The sequence below is a fragment of the Falco peregrinus genome, chromosome 7 (assembly GCF_023634155.1).
Source record: "Falco peregrinus isolate bFalPer1 chromosome 7, bFalPer1.pri, whole genome shotgun sequence".
Lineage (NCBI taxonomy): Eukaryota > Metazoa > Chordata > Aves > Falconiformes > Falconidae > Falco > Falco peregrinus.
In genome coordinates, this window is record NC_073727.1 from 37,032,339 (window position 1) to 37,051,872 (window position 19,534).

At 39.5% G+C, this 19,534-nt stretch overlaps 1 protein-coding gene across 4 annotated transcripts in view; it reads right to left on the minus strand.

The window, feature by feature from the left end:
- Positions 1 to 523: 523 nt before the first annotated feature.
- STX7 (syntaxin 7) overlaps positions 524 to 19,534 on the minus strand; it is a 33,280-nt gene continuing 14,269 nt past the window's right edge. For all 4 annotated transcript variants that reach the window (XM_055809928.1, XM_055809929.1, XM_055809930.1 and 1 more), the window contains 8 exons: positions 12,989 to 13,058; positions 10,995 to 11,085; positions 9,161 to 9,298; positions 8,423 to 8,475; positions 7,582 to 7,672; positions 5,628 to 5,700; positions 4,591 to 4,673; positions 524 to 1,943 (listed from right to left, as the gene is read on the minus strand). In XM_055809928.1, the coding sequence (XP_055665903.1) occupies positions 1,818 to 1,943; positions 4,591 to 4,673; positions 5,628 to 5,700; positions 7,582 to 7,672; positions 8,423 to 8,475; positions 9,161 to 9,298; positions 10,995 to 11,085; positions 12,989 to 13,058 (725 nt within the window). In that variant the 3' untranslated portion in view covers positions 524 to 1,817. The remainder of the gene's footprint in view (positions 1,944 to 4,590; positions 4,674 to 5,627; positions 5,701 to 7,581; positions 7,673 to 8,422; positions 8,476 to 9,160; positions 9,299 to 10,994; positions 11,086 to 12,988; positions 13,059 to 19,534) is intronic.

Sequence of the window (19,534 nt, forward strand, 5' to 3'; positions counted from 1 at the left end):
TCAGCACAAAGGCAGCCACAGGAACACAGTAGCTGGGATGTCAACACACAGTCTATACTGCAACTTAATCTGAATTCCCCTTTCAATATCAGAGATGTTTTCCACTTTACAGTCATGTAGTTTCACAGGACTTGTTTTTCCTCCATTGCTTTCAGAATCCAAATACAGCAGCACAAATCTCCTGCCTGCACCGTCTATTCCCATCCCTCAAGTTTCATGCTATGCCAAATGACAGCCCGTCACAGTCTACCCTCAGCACCCACTGTCACCAGCCACACAGAGCAAAGCAGCCTTTCCTCCTGAGACTGGGCTCACACAGGTAGGAATGCAAGATCCAGGAGCATTTGCATTAACCATGTGAAGTGCAGCACAGCTGCAGGACATGATCCCTCTGGGCTGATTAGCCAGCAGAGCTGAAATTCTCTGGAGCTGTTCAGAGAAATTTCATTCTTTTACATAAAGGCAAAGACAACAGCTGTACTTGTAAAGATGGATTCTGAAAAAAGGAACTACTAGAAAAAGGTACTCTTTTAAAGATCTTTATTTTGGTTGTACGGTTACAGTTCTAAAGTTCATTTATGCTTATTGTTAGTTTGCTCCCAAATAATATTTCATAACTCAGCCTGTAAACAGTGCATTTTCTATCAGTCTGGTGTACAAGAACTTAATAAAATAGAGATTAAGTGACTTTTTCATCTGCACGCTTTCCAGAATAGTTCACCAAGATCAATTAAAAAGGCAAATAGATTAATTGGCAAAAAAGTGTTGTTACATTTTTAATATATTAGTACAAAATGGCACAAAAGGAAAAAGCTTGTTTTAAAGGCTATAAGCATCAAACATCTTAAACCGTTTGAATCAGTTCAACCGATTTCAACTTAATTTCAAATACTACTGTTGAACCTGGAATGGCTCATAATCTTCTTTTCTTCAGCTCTATGAAAAACCTCACATACAACTTTGGACCTGTTCGTGGTAACTGAATCACAGCAGTTTCAGAACAGTGACATTCAAGTGCAGTTCGGAAGTTGGGAATTTCTATTCTTCCCAGTGAATCTAAGAATTCATAGGCTAGAGCTTACTTTCATCTAGCCAAGCTCATTGATGCACACTTCAGATGCAAAGATACCAGACGTGTGCACATAAAACACAGTATTTCTTAATGAAATAACTGAAACAAAAAATCCACATAATTACATCATCCACCCTATCCACCTTTGCCAGAGGCTTCCAGGCATAACCATACTCAATGCCAGATAATGAGATATATGAAGTATCTAAAAGATTTCAGGCAAACTGAAGGCTTCATTCAAAGGCCTCAGTTATAAAAGAGAGATCACACTAACTTCAGCAATCTACATTTTATTTTTGAACCACCCGTATCAAATGGGCAGGTGAGTGGGATGGAAGGGAAAGATATAGAGACACATTTCTAACTTAAAAATAAATTCTGAGATGTGAATTCATTGCCTCAAGCAACAATTTCGGAGTTTATTTTGGCAGCAACATTTAGCAACATCACAAAAGATAATGACCTGGCCCATCAAAACAATTTATCAGGATTTTGATTAGCCCCTAAACCTTAAGAAGTTTTTTTATGTTTAAGTTAACGGAACAGTTTCTGACCTTGACTGTTTTTTCTAGTAGACAGCACCCACATCCAAGAGGGCAGGCAGTTATACTGACGGTAGTACTGAGAATGTTACTTCTCAGGTTAAAACAAAAAGTCTTATAGAAAAAGTGTGACGAAGTACAGAACCATTATGTTACTCAGCTTCACACTGAGCAAACAATGACTAGGAATTTCCTTTCATAATTTAAATACCAGTTACAACACTTTTGCCAGAGGCTTGTTTTGTAGAAAACCATATGATGATTCCAAGAAGTAATACTCCAACAGCAAGTATAATAATGAGGATGCACATCTTCTTTCGGGACCTTTGCTGCCAATAGAGAAAACAACAAGTTGATTGGAAACTGCACCACCACATCAGAAGAATAGTCAAATGCTTTTATGGTGCTCCTGGTTGCATAATCTAAATAAATCGTGTCCTTACTAACAACTCATATGAAGTCGTTCAAGAGAAAGAGCAAAGTTATCCACAACTTACTCTTATATTATTCAACAGAGTGTTTTCAGTGGTATTTTCTGGCATACATAACAAAATAATGAAAGAGAACACAGTAACATAATGAATGAATGTAATTAGAACACTGGGGGAAAGAAAACATGAGAGCAGGTAACCACATACAAAGAAGAATGGACAATCTATCTGCACAGTGGTGGAGGTAGAAATAGCCTGCTAAAACATATTTAAGGAGTATTAATGTATATACAGAAGGAGACAACGGACTACAATTTCAGACTTCTGAAAGATTGACTTTGCATCTATTCACAGAGTTGTTTTAAAGTTGTTTTTGTCAAGTTTCTTATGCACAACTTAAAAAACCCAAAAAGACCTGACTAAAGACCAAATGTTTACAACACTAAAGTGCAAGTTATGAGCATGTCCAGAAATTTCACATCTCCCATACAGATTTTTAACTTGAGATACCAGAGCATGCAGGACATGCAGCAGTTTATCATTTGTTATCTGATGAATACAGAATCTGAAAGTTTCCTTTACAGCAGGAAAGGGAATTACCATTGGTTTTATCAGGCTTTTGCTGATAGCCAAGGGATAACAACACTCAAGTCTTGCGATACTAGGCCACAGCTCCAGAAGCAAAGCCAGGCTCTACTCTATTTGGCAGAGGTTCTTCTGCCTGGGTGTTTTAGAGGTTTCTGGGTTCCCCCCCGCCCCCCTCAGTTTTTCATTAGAGCTGCCTTTTCTCTGCCCAGTACCACCCAGACTACCAAGATTCTTAACTATTCTTCTAGCTTTAGTATTTCACTGCCATTTCTCCCATTCAGGCTAAGACTTCTTCATGTCATCATTTTACTTGCTAGAACTCAATCCATTTGCTAAAGTACCTTCTTTTTTTAAACCTCTGGTCAGTTGTCTCCTTGCACTCCCAGTCTCCTCCTTTTTCATCCTGGAGACCACCTCCTGTCAAGACTGCACTGAAGTCAAACATTTCCCCTGTAACACTACTTAAGCAAGGTACTGGACTAAAGACATAGTGATTTTATTTTCTCATACAAGTGATCATTACTTCTACAAGTGCCAAAGCGGCAGTGGTAAAGAGGGCAAGAAGAGGAGTGGAGCCTGGCTTTGCCCACACGGCTCTGCTGTGTGAATGCACCCCACACAGCAATGAGTGGTGCATACCTCATCCAGGCACAAAGAGGAGCTGTGAGGGTACCAACCATGTGCAGCCTCGCCCCACCAGCGCATCTGGGCCAGCCTCTAATGCTTCCTTGAGAGGGTCAGACCATACAGATATAATAGTGGCTGAAACTAAGTCTACTGAAAGTGGAAATGATTCTTCAGTGTCTTGGAACAAGGGTGAGTTTTCAAGCAAAGGAAAGTTCAAATCTGAAGCAAACTACACAATCCCTTTAAACACAGGCCAGTTCTGCAGAGTGTTTGGTCTCTGCTGCAAGACCCACTAAACAGAAGCTTGTCAAAAGTCTCGATAACCTTCCTTTGAGATCAGAAGATATTGATCCTTTCCTCTTCGAGATAAAGCGTGAAGTTTTTCATTTTAAATTTCATCCAGAAAACTAACATCTTCCTCAAAATTTTGGCTGCTACTGGGTTTTTTTTCCAGAACTCTGTCAGTATCAAAATAAGAGCTATCAACCCTCAACCATACATACTTAATGTGCCAATTCAATTAGTGCCACCTAGAACACAGTTCAAGGATGCATCCACCCCTTTCCCTCTCCCACTTCTGAAATCAGCAGGAAATCCTTCAGACATTTTGTCATTGATTTACTGTCCTGTCTACTAGTAACACACATAAGAGGATTTAAAAAAAAAAAAAAGTCTAAGGACTAACTGACTGAAGAGGGAAGATTTATTACTAATAGGATTATTTCTAATGAGTTTCAAAAACGTTATAAAGAAGTGGCATTTATATATATATTTATATATATAAAGAAGTGGTATTTAAAAGGCTTTTTTTAAAGTTTGAGAGTTTGAAATATGTTTTTTGCATTAGGGTAGCAATTAACAGAAGCTGGATATACAGCTTTGAGAATATTTTAGACAGCAAAAACTGTTGCTAACTGGCAGCATCCTCAGAAGACTTTCTTGCCTATCTTCCCTATTACTCCACTGATCTTTAGAGAGTTGCCTTCCATATACAGGAACCTTTTACCTCTTGAGCTGTAAAAGGAGGGGTTGGTTTGTTTGTGGTTTTGTGGTTTTTTGGGTTTGGTTGTTGTTTTTTTTAATAAAGGTATAACTCCAGGTGCTCTGAAACAGCCTGGCTAGTATCACAGGAAACCTGAAGCTTTCAGAGGTCACTGACTTTTGTTTTATAGTGACCTAGAAATACCATCATAGCCTAACATAAACCTTTAAGTAAGTCTCCAAGCCTTGAGGAATTTAAAAAGCAAAATCTGAACTCTGTAGGAAAATGGAAGCCACGACTACTGAGAAAGGACAGTTACGCAAAACTGGCAGTCAGCATTGACATTACCTGGTAGTTTGCTGCTCTTGACAGCTGCTGGTTTGCTTGCTGCACATGTACCTCTGCATTTTCCACGTTGGCTTCTATGCTGTCTTTATTTTAAGAGGAAAAATTTCAAATTTTGATTAGTTATAACCTAGCCAAAGGTTTGGCATGCTGAAACACACTTGAAAGCATATGTAACAGCTGCTGCCCAAGTGCTGGTGTCCTCATCAACACCCAAAGTTTTATACCTTGTATTATGGAAGTTTGACCTGTCCTGTACTTATGCCTGAGTTCATTTCAGAACCGTGCAGACAATAAGTGGCTGAATTCATGTCAGTAGCAGCTCCCCTGTTCTAGATGCAGAGCTGAACCTTAGATACCAACTGGGGTAGAAACTTTCATTATTTCTGATGATGTTTTTTTTTTTTAAAACTTGTCCTTCAACTTGCTACTGACGACCCTCTGCTCAGATTAAAATAGTCCTAAGACCTATGAAATCTGAGAAAACAGACACACAAAACACCCTAACAGGCATGACTATGCTTTGGTATTCTATCATACTGACACAACTTTTTATTTTTTTTCTTGGAAAAATATGAACAGATTACAAGCTAAGATAATAGAAAAAGCCCTGAAAACATATGCTGGACATAAGACAACAGCATGGCTTAGCAGCAGACTCAGAAAATGTATTTTCCAAACACATTTCCTTAAAAGAATAAACCTGTCTGCTTGAAGGGCAAAGCAGGAACCTTTGTTGAATTTGCACACTTATATCATTAGTCGTTACAGTAAAACTCCCCACATGAACTCCAAGTTTATGTACAAACAGTTAAAATCCCTGCTTTTAAAGATGCTTTATACACATGAAAAGCTACTTTTTAAACCCACTTTATTAACGTATTCCCAGTCATCTCAGCCAGTTTATTAGGTTGCACCTGATTTGCTTTAGCACTGGTATTATCATTAGAGGAATTTTTCCAGAGAAAGTTCGTTCTACGTTGTTGCTCTCCAGAGAAAGAGAACAAAAAAGTTTCAGAGAATATTTGAATTGGACTTACCTATCACATCACCTTGTTCATGAATCATCATGCCTAGATCTTTAAAAATTTCATTGATGTCCATAATATCTGCCTGCAAGGAAAAAAAATCATTGCATTAATTGACATAATATATTCTACCATCTCTGTACATTTAGATACAAATACTCCTCCTCCTCCTCCCAAGTATGTATCCATGACTCTACACTACAGGTTAAAAAAAAACCACTTTAATATGTTTATTTGGAAGGCCTTTTAGGTACTACAAGACCAAGTTTATCATAATCAAACTAACTGAAGATGAGTATGTGCACAAAGTACACTTCACATCACATGACAAACAGGACCTCTCATTGCCGAGGGCTTGTCTACACACATACCTGTATTAATTTAACTGAAGGGAAAGGCTCAGGCCAGCTTTGCTTAAAAGCTACCCGTTTAAGCCAAATTAATAAAAGCATGTGCAGAAAGTATTGTGCACCTATTAAAGACATGGAAATTTCATAAACATAACAGTTTACATAAATTACCTCTATAACAGGGTCAGGCTATTGCACCTGTATTACATTATCCTATTACCATCTGGTTATGATGAAGTGACAGATGCCACGTTACCACTGTGCATATGATCTCTTCTTAACTGATAACTGATACACGTTTGGTTTGATTCACTGTAAGTTAGAGTGTGGGTGGCAAGGGAAAGCTTATTGAAAAATTTATGCATAGAAAGGATTTTGTCACATGCATCAGCAAGACTTGCAGCATCTATCTTGTTCATAGTAGAGATGCGAGTTCCAGACTGGCTGGAAAAATTCATTTTGTCTTCAGAGAAGTCTCTTGATGTCAGTATTTCATCACACATGACAATTTTTTGTGTAGTTTACATCTTGTTTTTAAACATTTTTAACTTTTTGACAAGCCCTTGATTACAAAAGTTTGAATGAAACAGAGTATGTCTGTATTTCCAGAAGCATTTAAAAAAGCTGCTTACAAAATGAAGATGTTGAACAATACATTGAGAATAAATACCTGGGAGGAAAGGCATAATTCATTTATAGGCACTGTTAAAGTTACATAATATGACCACTATGTTGGAAAAAAATTATATGTAGTTTTTCTTGCAATCATATGAAGACTCTCTTATTGCACAACTGAACTAGTTAAGTTAAACACAGTATCAAAACATGGCTTTCATGCAGTAGATTTCTAACATACATTTCACATCTAAAGGCAATATTTGCAGTTTTGAAGGATAAACCACACCCACAGGCAAACCTTGTATCCTAGTTTCAGCGGGGATAGAGTTAGTTTTGTTCTCAGTAGCTGGTACAATGCTGTTTTGGATTTAGTACGAGAATAACATTGATCACGCACTGATGTTGTTAGTAATGTTTATACTGAGTCAAGGACTTATCAGTTTCTTAGGCCCTGCCACTGAAAAGGCTTGAGGGGCACAAGAAACTGGGAGGCGATGCAGCCAAGAAAGCTGACCCAAACTAGCCAAAGGGATACTCCATACCATAAAACGTCACACTCAGAATGTAAACTGGGGGGAACTGGCCAGGGCCTCACAATTGCTGCTTGGGGACTGGCTGGTCATCGGTCAGCAGATGGTGAGCAATCATATTGTGCATCACTTGTTTGTTGGGGTATTTTTCTTTTGGGTTTTATTCCTCTCTCCCTCTATCTTTTTCATTACAGTTATTATTATATTTCATTTTACTTCAATTATTAAATTGTTCTTATCTTAATCCACGAGTTTTACCTTTTCCCCCGATTCTCCTCCCCATCCCACCAGGGGAGGTGGGAAGCAAGTGAGCAGCTGCATGGTTCTTAGTTGGTGACTGGGATTAAACCACGACAAAACCCTAACTCCTCAAGATTAATGTCTGCAATTAGTGCTCATGCACCTGTGAAATGTTTTTTCTTTGGAAATACTAAAAGCACGTTCTGCTGTAAAACCACAGGTACTTACCTCAAGCTGCCTAATGGAAGATTCCCTCTCTTCAATAAGACGGAGGTCATCTTCTGTGATTTCTTCATCTTGCACTTGTACTTGCGGTTGACTATCAAAGAAAAAAAGAACAACCACGCAGAATTGAACAGACACAATGAGAAATAACTCAGAAAAATAAAATGACAGTTAAGTAAACAGCACATACTTTACATAATTACTGGTTAAAAAAATGCATGTTTTTACCCTTGCCTGTCTAGCTAACAAGGAAGGTCTAACGGTCACACCTTGGGTATAGGAAGCTGCTGCTGTAGCAGTGCTGCACATAACACTGAGGTAAGTGGAAAATCCAAGTATGAATACAAGGGCAAAGTTTCTTCTGAATTATAAACTGCAAAGTTTATATCCATCTGAGGCAAAAGCCAGCTAGCCAACAAAACAATCTGGGACTGAGAAGCAGTTCTTGGAGAGTATGAAAGCAATGGGGTAAACATTGGACCCTTATTGCAACTTGACAGTTTTACTCTATTCACAGGCTGGACTGCTTACTTAAATTTGGGTCTCAGAAAGCCCCAATACAGGCTTACGGAAGCTTAAAGAGATGACTGAAGCTGAAGCATGGGGCAGGGGGGGGCGCGGAGATGATGTGAACTGTTCCTTTTTCTTCACAACTATCTCACCAAAGCCTCTTCTCTACGCTTGCCTTATAGAAGAAAGCCTAACTGAACAACCTATCCCAACTCCCCCCCAGAAAAAGGCAATTGATAAGACAAAAAAAAAAAAAAAATCGTATCAGCAGCTGGCTTCCCTGCAGGCCACTTCTTATTCTGAGCTAGGTAAAGACTTAACAAATTCAGCCTACCTGTCCCAAGAGACAAGTGTTCCTTCTTTGTGGCTATCTTCAGAAGCACCACCCTACATGATCAGTGTTTAAAAATATAATAAATTATTATGGTCCTGAAAGAAGCACCGTCAGCATTTCTGTAAGGAGTCAGTATTACAAGGTTTATAGTGACTTCAAACTGAAACATGATTTAACATGCCTCTCATCCTGATTTTGCTTGATGCATGCACAAAGCTGAAATACAAGCAAAAACATTCAGCTCAGTAACTGCCTGCTAAAATTTACAAGTACAGCAATGTGTATTTGGCACAGAGTGAAAAGGCAAAATTGGTATGCTAACAAGGAAAAGCTCAACATCTCAAGCTCCCTCAGTACTTCCCCACTTTCATACTGCATAGAAATCTGGCAAGTGATTCTTTTCTGTAGGAAGAATCCGTTGCTATCTAAAGGTCCAGCAAAAGCATTTCAAAATCTATTAAAAATTGCTTTTGCAAGATTGTGACGTGAACCCAGGGGCAGTTCATGCCTTTGTGTGACAAAAGCAAGGAAAAAGTAACAGTTCTCAGTGTGCTTGTGGCAGAGGGGGTGTTATTACAACTTCATTCAGCCTTTACTATAAAATCACATAGCACACTCGCTACACTATTTGGGGTCAGATATGAGCCTTTGTAAGCAGCATTGTGGGGGCAAGTTTGACATCAAACACCACCAACACCATTGTAAACAAAGTATAATGGCATATTTTCTGATACTTACAGATACCCTTGAGCTGGCTCTTACTCTGGCTACAAAGTCTTTTTCTTTCTCAGCAGCTTGCCTTTGAAGTCTTTGGAAATTTGTTAGTGCTGTGGTGAACTCCCCCACAAGACGGTCTTTCTGTATTTTTCTTTGACGCTATAAGAGAAAAAATTTTACCAAGTCAAATGAGCTCAGGCTTTTCAAGGCTCTGCCATTTCCACACTGCTCAATGCTAAGCCATATTTTTTTTTTTTTTTCCTAAATATGTGTAAGGGAAGGCTGCCTACAAAACCATTTGCAACTGCATGGCCAAACCTTCCTTCCATCTGAGATCACATAACTCTGCACAATTTAAGGCATTTAAAGAGGAAGCCAATGAATTTATTTTCATTTAACGGCTGGAAATGAGAAATGGGCAGGGACAAGAAAGCTTCTACCTTTCTTATTATCTGCTGATTATAAAACCTGGATGCTAAAACATGCAAAGGTGACTAAATGAGGGGAAGGGCACAGAAAAGAAAGAACAGGGCATTCATTTCACATGTGTTTTACATAAACACTGGAAATATATTGAGCTGCATCCAGAAGCTGGTTTACATCCCCCTCAAGTACTTAAGAACTGGTATCAAAATACCCGTTTTAACCTTTCAGGGTTTGTCGGGGGTTTTTTTCTAAGATGTAGGGAAGGAAGGAGGAATACCAGGCACTCGGGAGAACATCCACCATATATCCCTAAATGCGTATGTTACATTAACTTTTCCTTCCAAATTTCTGATAGGCTATAGTTTGCCATTCATCAGTCTGTTATTTATGCATTTCATTGGGAGGTAGCTTTGATGAAGATGCTCATGATAAAAGGAGTAAAATTAAACAGTGAAATATCTCACCACCAACTTTTCAGCTCCAAGACGAAGAAGCAGATAAACCATAGAAAAAAAACCCAAATATACTTTGCCCAAACTAGAGGCTATATACAAAGACCAAGTGTTAACACCTCTGTTAGAAGTTTACCACTTGACAGAATGAACCCACATGGATCATGGCCTGCCATTTGAATTCAGTGTTTCAAGACAATTCATTTCCCTAAAAGCTCCTTGGTAACCACCCACAGGCCAGGCAAGCCGTTCGAGTGACAATAACCCGAATCTGTGTTTTCTAGGATCCTGTTGCTCTTTCCTTACTTAAAGATAGTTTTTCTTTTATTTCTAGGATAGAAACCATAGGATGGCAGAGAGCAGTGTGCTAATAACAACAGCCACTTTGCATGTTACCTCCTGATGAGATTTTACACAGACCTATGAAAGAAGCAGTTTAAAGACTGCAAAAGTTGTTTTAAGAACAGCTCCTGTTCACTCCTCTTAAGAAAGAAAAAGCCTGTGGACAAGACATAGCACATAAACTGATCTGCGTGATGTATAACAGACCTACTGTGCATAATCAAATGATTCACACAGTGAGGTAAACAGGTCTGACCACCTGCCCTGCAAGAGGCTTTGGCACACAATTCCCTGACCCTGGAAGTAGCCAGAGTGCCTGTGGAGTCAGACTTAACATCACTACAACAGATTTACAAAGTGCCCAACTACCTGAAATCACAAGCACACCACAATACCATTTCAGTCAAACTACCTCATTCCTGATACATAAAAACAAACTTTTGGACAAGTCTGGACTGCAACAAAACATTCTTGTGTTGTAAGTGTCCCTGTTGTACAAGTATCTTGACTAACTAAACAGCACTTTGAAAGTCTGGTGAGCAGCACAAAAATAGGTATGCAGAACTGAAGTCACTCAGATACTCTACATAAGCCAACCTAATAGTCAAATAAAGCCATGTTCTTTGGTTTTATACCTGTTCACTTGTTGCAGGCAAAGATCCAAACTCTTTAATGTATTTGTCAGTTTCTTTGGCAAGTTGGTTGGTGTACTGCTGCTTCTGTTGCCTACAAACAAATAGAAAGTTTCATTAGAGATCACTGGGTTACTGTTTTTGAATTTCACCAATTCTCAGAAAAGCCAGAGTACTAAATGCTTTCTAAAGTGCACAAAGACATCTTATTCTGTTCTTCACGGTAAAGGTGTGTCATCATGGATTCCAGACAGGACAGATGCTAAAGAAGTTTTGTTCCTCAGTGGGACAGCATCACTCCTCACCTTTTTTTGTGTTTCTTGGGTTTTTTTTGAGGTTTCCTCTCTTTTCCTAATGTGCAGCAACAGGTTTCTAGTTATTACGTATATCTAGACATGCTTTTCATAGTGCTGTTGAGACTGTCAATAGTTGGAAATATCTGGTCATTTTTTACCATTTATGGTTCAGAATAACTGTAAAAAAGACCAAGTTTTTTTGGTGTGGAAGAACATACATGGCTTGAATATAATTCTGCTACCACAGCCCATGAAATGTTGATTCCTGATAGCTACTGGGAAGCTTAATCAAAGAAATCTATATTTTCACACAACAGAATAGCTGCAAACTTAACAAAGTTTTCAGCTAACAGCTTCAACACTGCTTTAAAAAAAAGCCTGGTCTTCAACAGCACTGCTATTTTGGGGTTTTTTTTGTCTCTCTGCTTCTATGTTATCACACACTCTACCTTTATATTTTTTCCTGGAGGAACTCAAGTTCTTTACCTGCTTTGCATCCTGCTCTCCCATGTATATAAAAAGGTTTTATCTAGAAAGCTATTTGCAACCAACCAACATCAATATTTAAAATAATCAAATAACTCTTCAGATACATACCAACATCAAAGGAAAGGCCAAATATTCAGACAAGTGAAAAAGGGACAGATGAAAAATCAGGGAAGCTTACCATATTTATTACTTCCATAAAGGGACTGGAATGTGTCCTTTGCAACAGTTTCTATCCTGTTTAGCTGTGAATTTATGCCTAGATCCTGTCTGTATGCAATGTATGTATTGCATAAACTGTCTATGTTGATCTTCACCTATTCACAGACTCCAGCAGGATATCCACTGTGGATTGTGCCTGGTGAATGTTACGGGCCCTGAGCTCAGGCTATTGTAAAGCAATTTGGCTGTTCATATAAAACGAATGTGATGCCTTTGGTCCAGTATACACCTACTACTATTCAACAGCCACAGTGTGGCATCAACCACATTGAAAACTGCCAGCTTTCTCACCCACAGGATTAACACAACACATTGCTTATGTGCACTTATGATGCTGAGATTAATGCGGTAAAGGGGTTTAAAGGAACACATCATACCAGTTCATTGGACCGTGCAGAGAAGTGGAAAGCAGCTGACTCTCTCTGCCAGTGGTGCATTAATGGCAGTCCGCCTTCAAGTGACGGAACAGCATTCTGCCTTTGAGCTTTATTTCACTTCTGCTACTTTAGTATTTCTGGTACATGTTTATTCTAGAATGTCATCCCTTACTGTAGCTTTCATCGCTAAAAAGACATTTCGCTCTCTTGCCCAGTATCACATCTCACCAAAAAATCCAATATATTCATTACCTTGTGAAACTTACACAGCTAGATTTGAAGAGCTGACTGGCGTGGAAGGGTGCCGGCGTTTGTTTTTTAAACAATAAAATTGCTTTCTGGTCCTGACACTTTCCCTTTCCTGATATATAGCATAGATTTTATGGATGTGTTAATATGGCAGGCAATGCACATGGGCAAACCAGCTGACTAGTTTACAGACTATCCAACATTAATTTTAAAAAGTGCATCTCAACATTTAAGTTTCAAGTATTTCTCTATACTTACCTTTCTCAGCAAGATCAAGCACTCTGCCTAACAAAAAAAATACCTCATCACCTACCAGGAGATTGTTTACAATGCAATGAAATTAAACATTGTCATGTGAAGTACTCACAGCTGTTGCCTCAACTCAGGTGTGTCTTGTGGTGTTCCAAGCTGATGTAGTATTCTTTGTATTTCGGCAGCTGTTTGTGAAGAGGAAGAGAAATTTTAAAGGGGCACAGACAATTTCCGCTTTATTTTTATGCATTTTTGCTTGACCATTCTGAAGCCATAAGAGTTGACTGAAAAGTCTTGAGTAGCAGTTTCTACCTACTACAAAGAATCCCCTTAAAAAGTGTCAGACCAACTAGTGAATGGATTTTGCCACGTCAAAGACAAAGCCCAGGGTTTCTTGTAAAGGATGGGAATGTATTCATGTGTCTAGGTAGAAACAGGCAATTTAAAGATCAGTTAATAGTTTCACTATAAGTATAAATCAGGCCTTTTAATATTAATTTTTAAAATAAGCAGCACAATTCTTATTCTGGTTTACTTATATTTTATGCATGTCATTTTGGAAAGCCATATGAAAGATGGCCATGACATTATCATACATAAATATTTCAGAACCAGTGCATTAATAAAGAGCAACAAAGCATTAACGGGCTTACAGTACCTTAAAAAAAAACTCAACAAACTCCGAAGTCCAGGTTTAAATTGTAACTTTGAGATCCTTAGATTTCTAAATGTGGGATACAAACAACTGGTGATTTTAAAGTGTATTTCATAAAATACACTAGTTTTGATCTGCAGGAAGTGACACATCTGAGCCTTATTTTCAGCTTAATTATTTTACATGTCACATGGGAAAGCAAGAAGAAAAATGGACACACACTTCAAGGTTATGCAGTTTATCACACTGCAGAACTCGTATCCTCAACACACTTTATCTCAGCTTAACACCCTCACAACTCCTACAATGAAAGAATACATATGCAAAACAACTTACTTTTGCTCAACCTCAGCTAGGAGTAGGCTGGTCTTTGCTGTATTTCTGTGGCCCTCCCCAGGCAGACTGGTGTACCACACAGTCAGTAGAAAATATATAACATGACAGTACATGGGATCCTCACTTTACTACCACGCTATATTTTTTTTCTAAATGCAGTCAGAATTGCAAAAAAAGGCATCTCCAAGTAATCAAGAAAACCATTGAAAAAACAGGTATTTTTTCATATACTATGGAAGAGATCTGTAACAGACAGACCTTCAGTTACAAGAAGAGTGTTACCTGTGACTTACATCACGCAGTTAGTTAAAACTGGAATTCCTTAGAAAATTTTTAGTAGTAATATTAATTCTAATCTTTGTTTCATAACAAGTCTCCGGTAGATTAGATGATATTGGATTTTCTACACTGCTTTACATAACGTCCCAGTGTCAGCAACTATTATAGGCAATTCTTTCTGTTAACACCCAGGTAACGAAGGCATCAAAAAAAGGGGAAGTTAGTACCTAAGTTTTGTATGAGGTAAAAATCAAATGCTTCAAGGCGGAAGCCTTTGAGGGAACTGAGTGGACATAAGTTACTGAAAGAATTACTGAGGGGAATATCACTGTAAGATGTGTTTCACGCAGCTTGTATCTCAATTGAGCTGAAAAACAGCAAAACATTAGTGAAAATTTTTGAATTTTGGCTACAGTTCCCACCTGCAGCTGAGCACCAGCCAATTCCTGCCTGGCCCACCGTGCTTTGTCTGGGCAACTGGAGCTGGTCACACCAACTGACTAATACCGACTTTGGATAATTAAGCCTTTGTTTTATGTTCAGTGTAATGCATTCTTTTAAAACAAAGAAAAAAATAACTGGCAGGTGTTAACTCCAACAGTGTGAAGTTTTAATACCTATAAAACTGAATGCAAATTATCCTTTATTTGTTCCAAGGCACTCTCCCTTCTAATTCAAGGGCCAAGGAGCTCAGTGATCCTGTATGTACTGTTACAGGGAGAAAAAAACCAAACAACAACCACACACCAACACCAGAACAAAATTGCAAGCACTCTTTTAACAGTTGTTTTGCGGACTGAAGAAGTACCCGTGTGTCCTACCGCCACCTAGAGATGCCTTATTTAACTGCAAATAAAGAAAATGCAGGTTTGTGTTTTAAAAAAAAGGCTCTCACTTGAAAACTTCTCTGAAACAAAGCCTATACTTAGAATATTTACATTCCAAGTTAATTAGATATCTATCCTAATTCTAAAACTGACACAAGTAGATAATTGAGGGGAAATTAAAAGCCAGCACTGCATAGCTGGTCAGCTACACAATTCTGGGCAGAGGAAAGTTTATCCCAGTTCAGGTCTTGTAATTTAAGAATTCAGCACAAAATTAAAACACATTTTACCAAGGAGTCTAAGTATGCATCAAAATAGCAAAGCGCTAACAGGCTTTCAAATCTCAAGGGGAAAAAAATAAAGTAAAAAAAAAGCAAGGACTGAACTGACATCAATTTTTCTATGCTTCCTGTAATTTAGCATTTTCCACCTTAACCTTTCCCAATAAGGTTATTATTCAGAAAAAAATAGCACTTGTATTTTCAAATTTTTGTTCATATGAAGTATACTGCATTCAAAAGTGAAATATTGCTTATTCAAGAATGCAAACAGAAAAGAGGCGAAGCGGTAAATTTTGGCCAACAGTCTTCAGCAGCACTCCCGAGACTGTCTTCATAAAAATGCCAAAAGCAAGTTGGTAGGACCAGTATAACACAGGAAGCAGAGAAGCTGACCTTCCCGAAATCTTGATTTACAGTTGATGAGTTAAAGAAATCCATCCTTTGTACTCCATAATAATAATATAAACATGCTGGAGTGTATACAGGCTTAAAAATGTATTTCTTTATAGTCTTCTAATTCTTTTGGTTTGGCTTGGTTTTTTACAGATTTCTCACTGTGGCTACTACTCATGCAGACATTTGATATAATATTATACATATAATCACAAAACCACCTAAACCACAGACAATGGACACTTAAGATTCAGCAGGACAGATTGCTGGGCCATCTTGTCTAGACCATGTTTTTTCCAAGAAAGGTGAGACCAGATGATCACTGAGGCCCCTTCCAACCTGGCAGTCTATGATTCCATGACTCGTCCAGACTCATGAACTTGTACAGCTTTACTGATAAACAAAATTTAAAATAGGCTTTAAGATATTACCACCTGGATCACAGAGGTAAAGTGTCTGGTTTCCTCACCTGTAGACACAGAGATCTTACAGAACTTGACTGAAACCAAGAACTGGCTTCAAAACTTCTCAGTTGAAAAGTCAGTATCACTTCCTCTCCTCAAGGGAAAAGCAGGATAGCCTTAGCCTCTCCTCCTGAAGGTCAGAGTGTAGAAACACCTCTGCTGGTTCCTTCCACTGCTCCATTTGGGAAACAAGCAGGGAGAGGGCCTTGGCACTGAAGGAGGAGAGCAAAACTACTGGAAAACCTGGGATTACTTTTCATAAAACAAAGGCCCCTAAGTTCCTGCTTCACTGCTGATGGTGGAATTCGTAAGGGTGCTGCCTCCCTCGTTTAACCAGCTTTTCACCCCTGTGCAGGGAGTCCAGGCTGGCACATCAAGGCACCTGGCAGCTGCTTTGGTACCTCTCAATCCATCAGTAATGCTCAAGTGTCCTGGAGAGCCAAAGTCTTAGGCCCAACTCACAAGGCCCTAGCTCTGCACTATAAACATACCGGTAACAGTCAGGGACCAAAGATCAGAGCACAGTTTCAACAGGTTCTTAGGTTACCTCACCCTTTAGTTCTCCCTTTCGCACTTCCTGATTCTTCCAGCTTCCTAAGGAGCTCTGAAAGACAGGAGTAATACAACTACCAGAGGTCCCTCCTGTCCTTCTGGGCATCACTAATCCTGCAACAGAGCCCAACTGGGCCTTGTGCACAATTTTAACACATTTCAGTGCAAAATCTGATACTTTAGCTCGGGTTCCTTGGATACAAACAGCTAACGGCTGGACTTTGCTCAGGAGCTGCAGAAGGGCACACGTTGTGTGCACGTAGGCGTTCTTCGCCAAAGTTACCAGGATACAGCAGTCTCCGTCACAGGCACGCAGACTCCTGTGGCCACTTCCACACTGGAGATCAGGGTAGATCAGGGGTCCTCAAACTGTTTAACCAGGGGGCCGGCGCGCGGATGCAGTGGCAGGCAGCCATCTGCGGCTGCTTGGTTTCCCCCCGCCCCAACCCCCGGCGGGGGGGGCAGGGGGGTCTGTAAATACCGGGGGCTGGATTGAGGACCCTGGGGGGCCATATCCAGCCTGTGGGCTGTAGTTTGAGGACCCCTGGGGTAGATGTTTGCATATAATGAAGCTCAACAAGTCTTCCAGGGCTTATCCTGCAAACCTGCAGGAGCAGCACCTTGCCAGCTGTGGGCTGGCAAGGAGCCAGCACAGAAGGCAAGTCCCCCTTGGGATTTGAGCAGGTGCAGGAAGCAGGGTACATGATACCACGCAAGCAAAATGCATTTCCTCCAAGCAACTGCTGTCTCACATGTAAATGAAAAGAATCTCATTCTTTCCACCTAAAAATGAGTCTTGTATCATAAAGAAGCAATATAATGTCAGTAAGGCTTTTCACTTGTCTTTGTGAAATCTCTTTGTCTAGATCTCATAATACAAAACTATTAGCTGATGAAAGCTATTCTCAGAACAGTCACATGCTCCGAAACAGGTCAGACATGGTTAATGATGAGCCAGAGAAACAATTAAGACCTAACCTGAATTCCTGCAGAGAAAATTATTTGAGAGTCAGTTCATGTTTACTTTTACTAAGCCAAACAGTGGTTCCATTTCTAGTCAGTGAAAGCTCTCCCTCTAGTTAGAGAACAAAAAAAAGGGCACATCAAAAAAATAGTATCTCACATAGAAGACCTCCTTTTCTCTACCTGAGTTACAGAAGTAGTGAGATTTACAGCGGAAACACTTAAATTTTTTAACAGGTAAAAGTATTTGAGAAACATGCTCCTGCCAGATCTGCCACACATACTATTTTTCTGTAAATAAAGACATATTTCACATATTGGATCACACACTATCTTTGCTTAACAGCTAGCTTTTAGCTGGATAGGAAATCTCCTTTCTCCTCCTCTTCCCTTGTTTTTCAGCTGGCTCTGCAAAGCTGTTCCATTATCACAGGTAAATCCAAGTTGGCGTAACTACTGGTTCTGCTCCTTGAATATGAAAATGTTAAGGATCACACAGAAAGTTTCCAACTTAAAATAAAGATACAAATAAATAAAGTAATACAATGAAGACCAAAAGGTAAACAACTTCTTACTTTTAAGAACACAGGAGCAAACAATGTTATCTCCAACTAAGAATTAGTAGTCACTGTACAGGCTATAACACCACAGTATTGTTGCAGAAAAAAAGGCGGGGAAAAAACCCAACCAAACCCTTCAGTAAAATCCTAATGTTTGAAAGGCAAAGAACTAACTAAGAGGAGGGAAATGAAGAGCAGACTGCAGATCACCCAACTTCTCTGGCAGACACTAAGAAGTGTCCAAGCACCATGCTCATCCCTAGCATGCGACAAGGGAAACTGAGGATGGTTGTACTTTGGAACACTGAACAGGCTACAGGACAGAAGCTTTCCCAGGTTACCTACAACCAGCCGTCTTCCTATCTCAACCTCCACTCTATTTAACCAAACTTTAAATCCTCAAGTGGCCATGACCAAGCTTGTTGCAGCTTTACAGCTGGAAAGTAAGGTGAATCAACCAGAGTTCTAAAAAGAAGGCTACAACATAGAAGTATGAAACTAGGAGTAAAAAATACATTTAATGAGTGCTGCTTATTATCCCTTTGCAACCTAGAATCTCATTTCTTACTTGGATCACACAAGATTGCATCACAGCCATGCAGCAGCAGTTTTCTTCAGTGCTACAGTCCAAGCCTGAGCCACCACATTGCCCAGTTTCATAAAGCTACAGTCTAATTGCTTCCACAGGAAATGCAGCACCCATTGGGTGTGCTTGGAAAAAACACCAGCACCAACAGGAGGAACAAACGCCAAGGCATTGTACTGCAGAGGACAAGAACCAGATAAGCAGGCAGGGTGAGTACAAGGAAACCTGCCTTACAGAACCACAAGGCTTAGGACCTATCACAGGAAGGAGGAGCAGAACACTGTTCCAACCAGCAGCTACGGCTGTTCCTGAGTATCAACTGTAATGGTGAGGGTGTCATGTCCCCTCCACCTTTTATTTAAAAAGGGACAGATAAGGTTTAACTCACCGAATAACGTTCACAGGACTAAAACTGATAATGAGAACTTAAAGCCATTGATTTTCAGTCTTTTTCCTAGTTCCTGAGCCCAAGCAGAATAAACAGAATCAGCAAAGTGTTCCTTTGTGCATACCACATGCAAAGTCTGCTCCACATGAGGTTCAGGCTCAGCTATGGATTCATAAGGCAAATAAGCAGCAAATACAACACCAGGACAGTCACATTCAAAAATGCTTTGTCAAAGACCTTACGCTCGCTGCCACCTTTAGGGTAACTATGAAGAAATCTCCTTCTTGTTTCCAGCTGAACAAGTGAGTCAACAAACAGCACATCCAGTTACAGATTAAGTTGTGTAGAATCTAATAGACTTTAGAGTCACTTCAGAG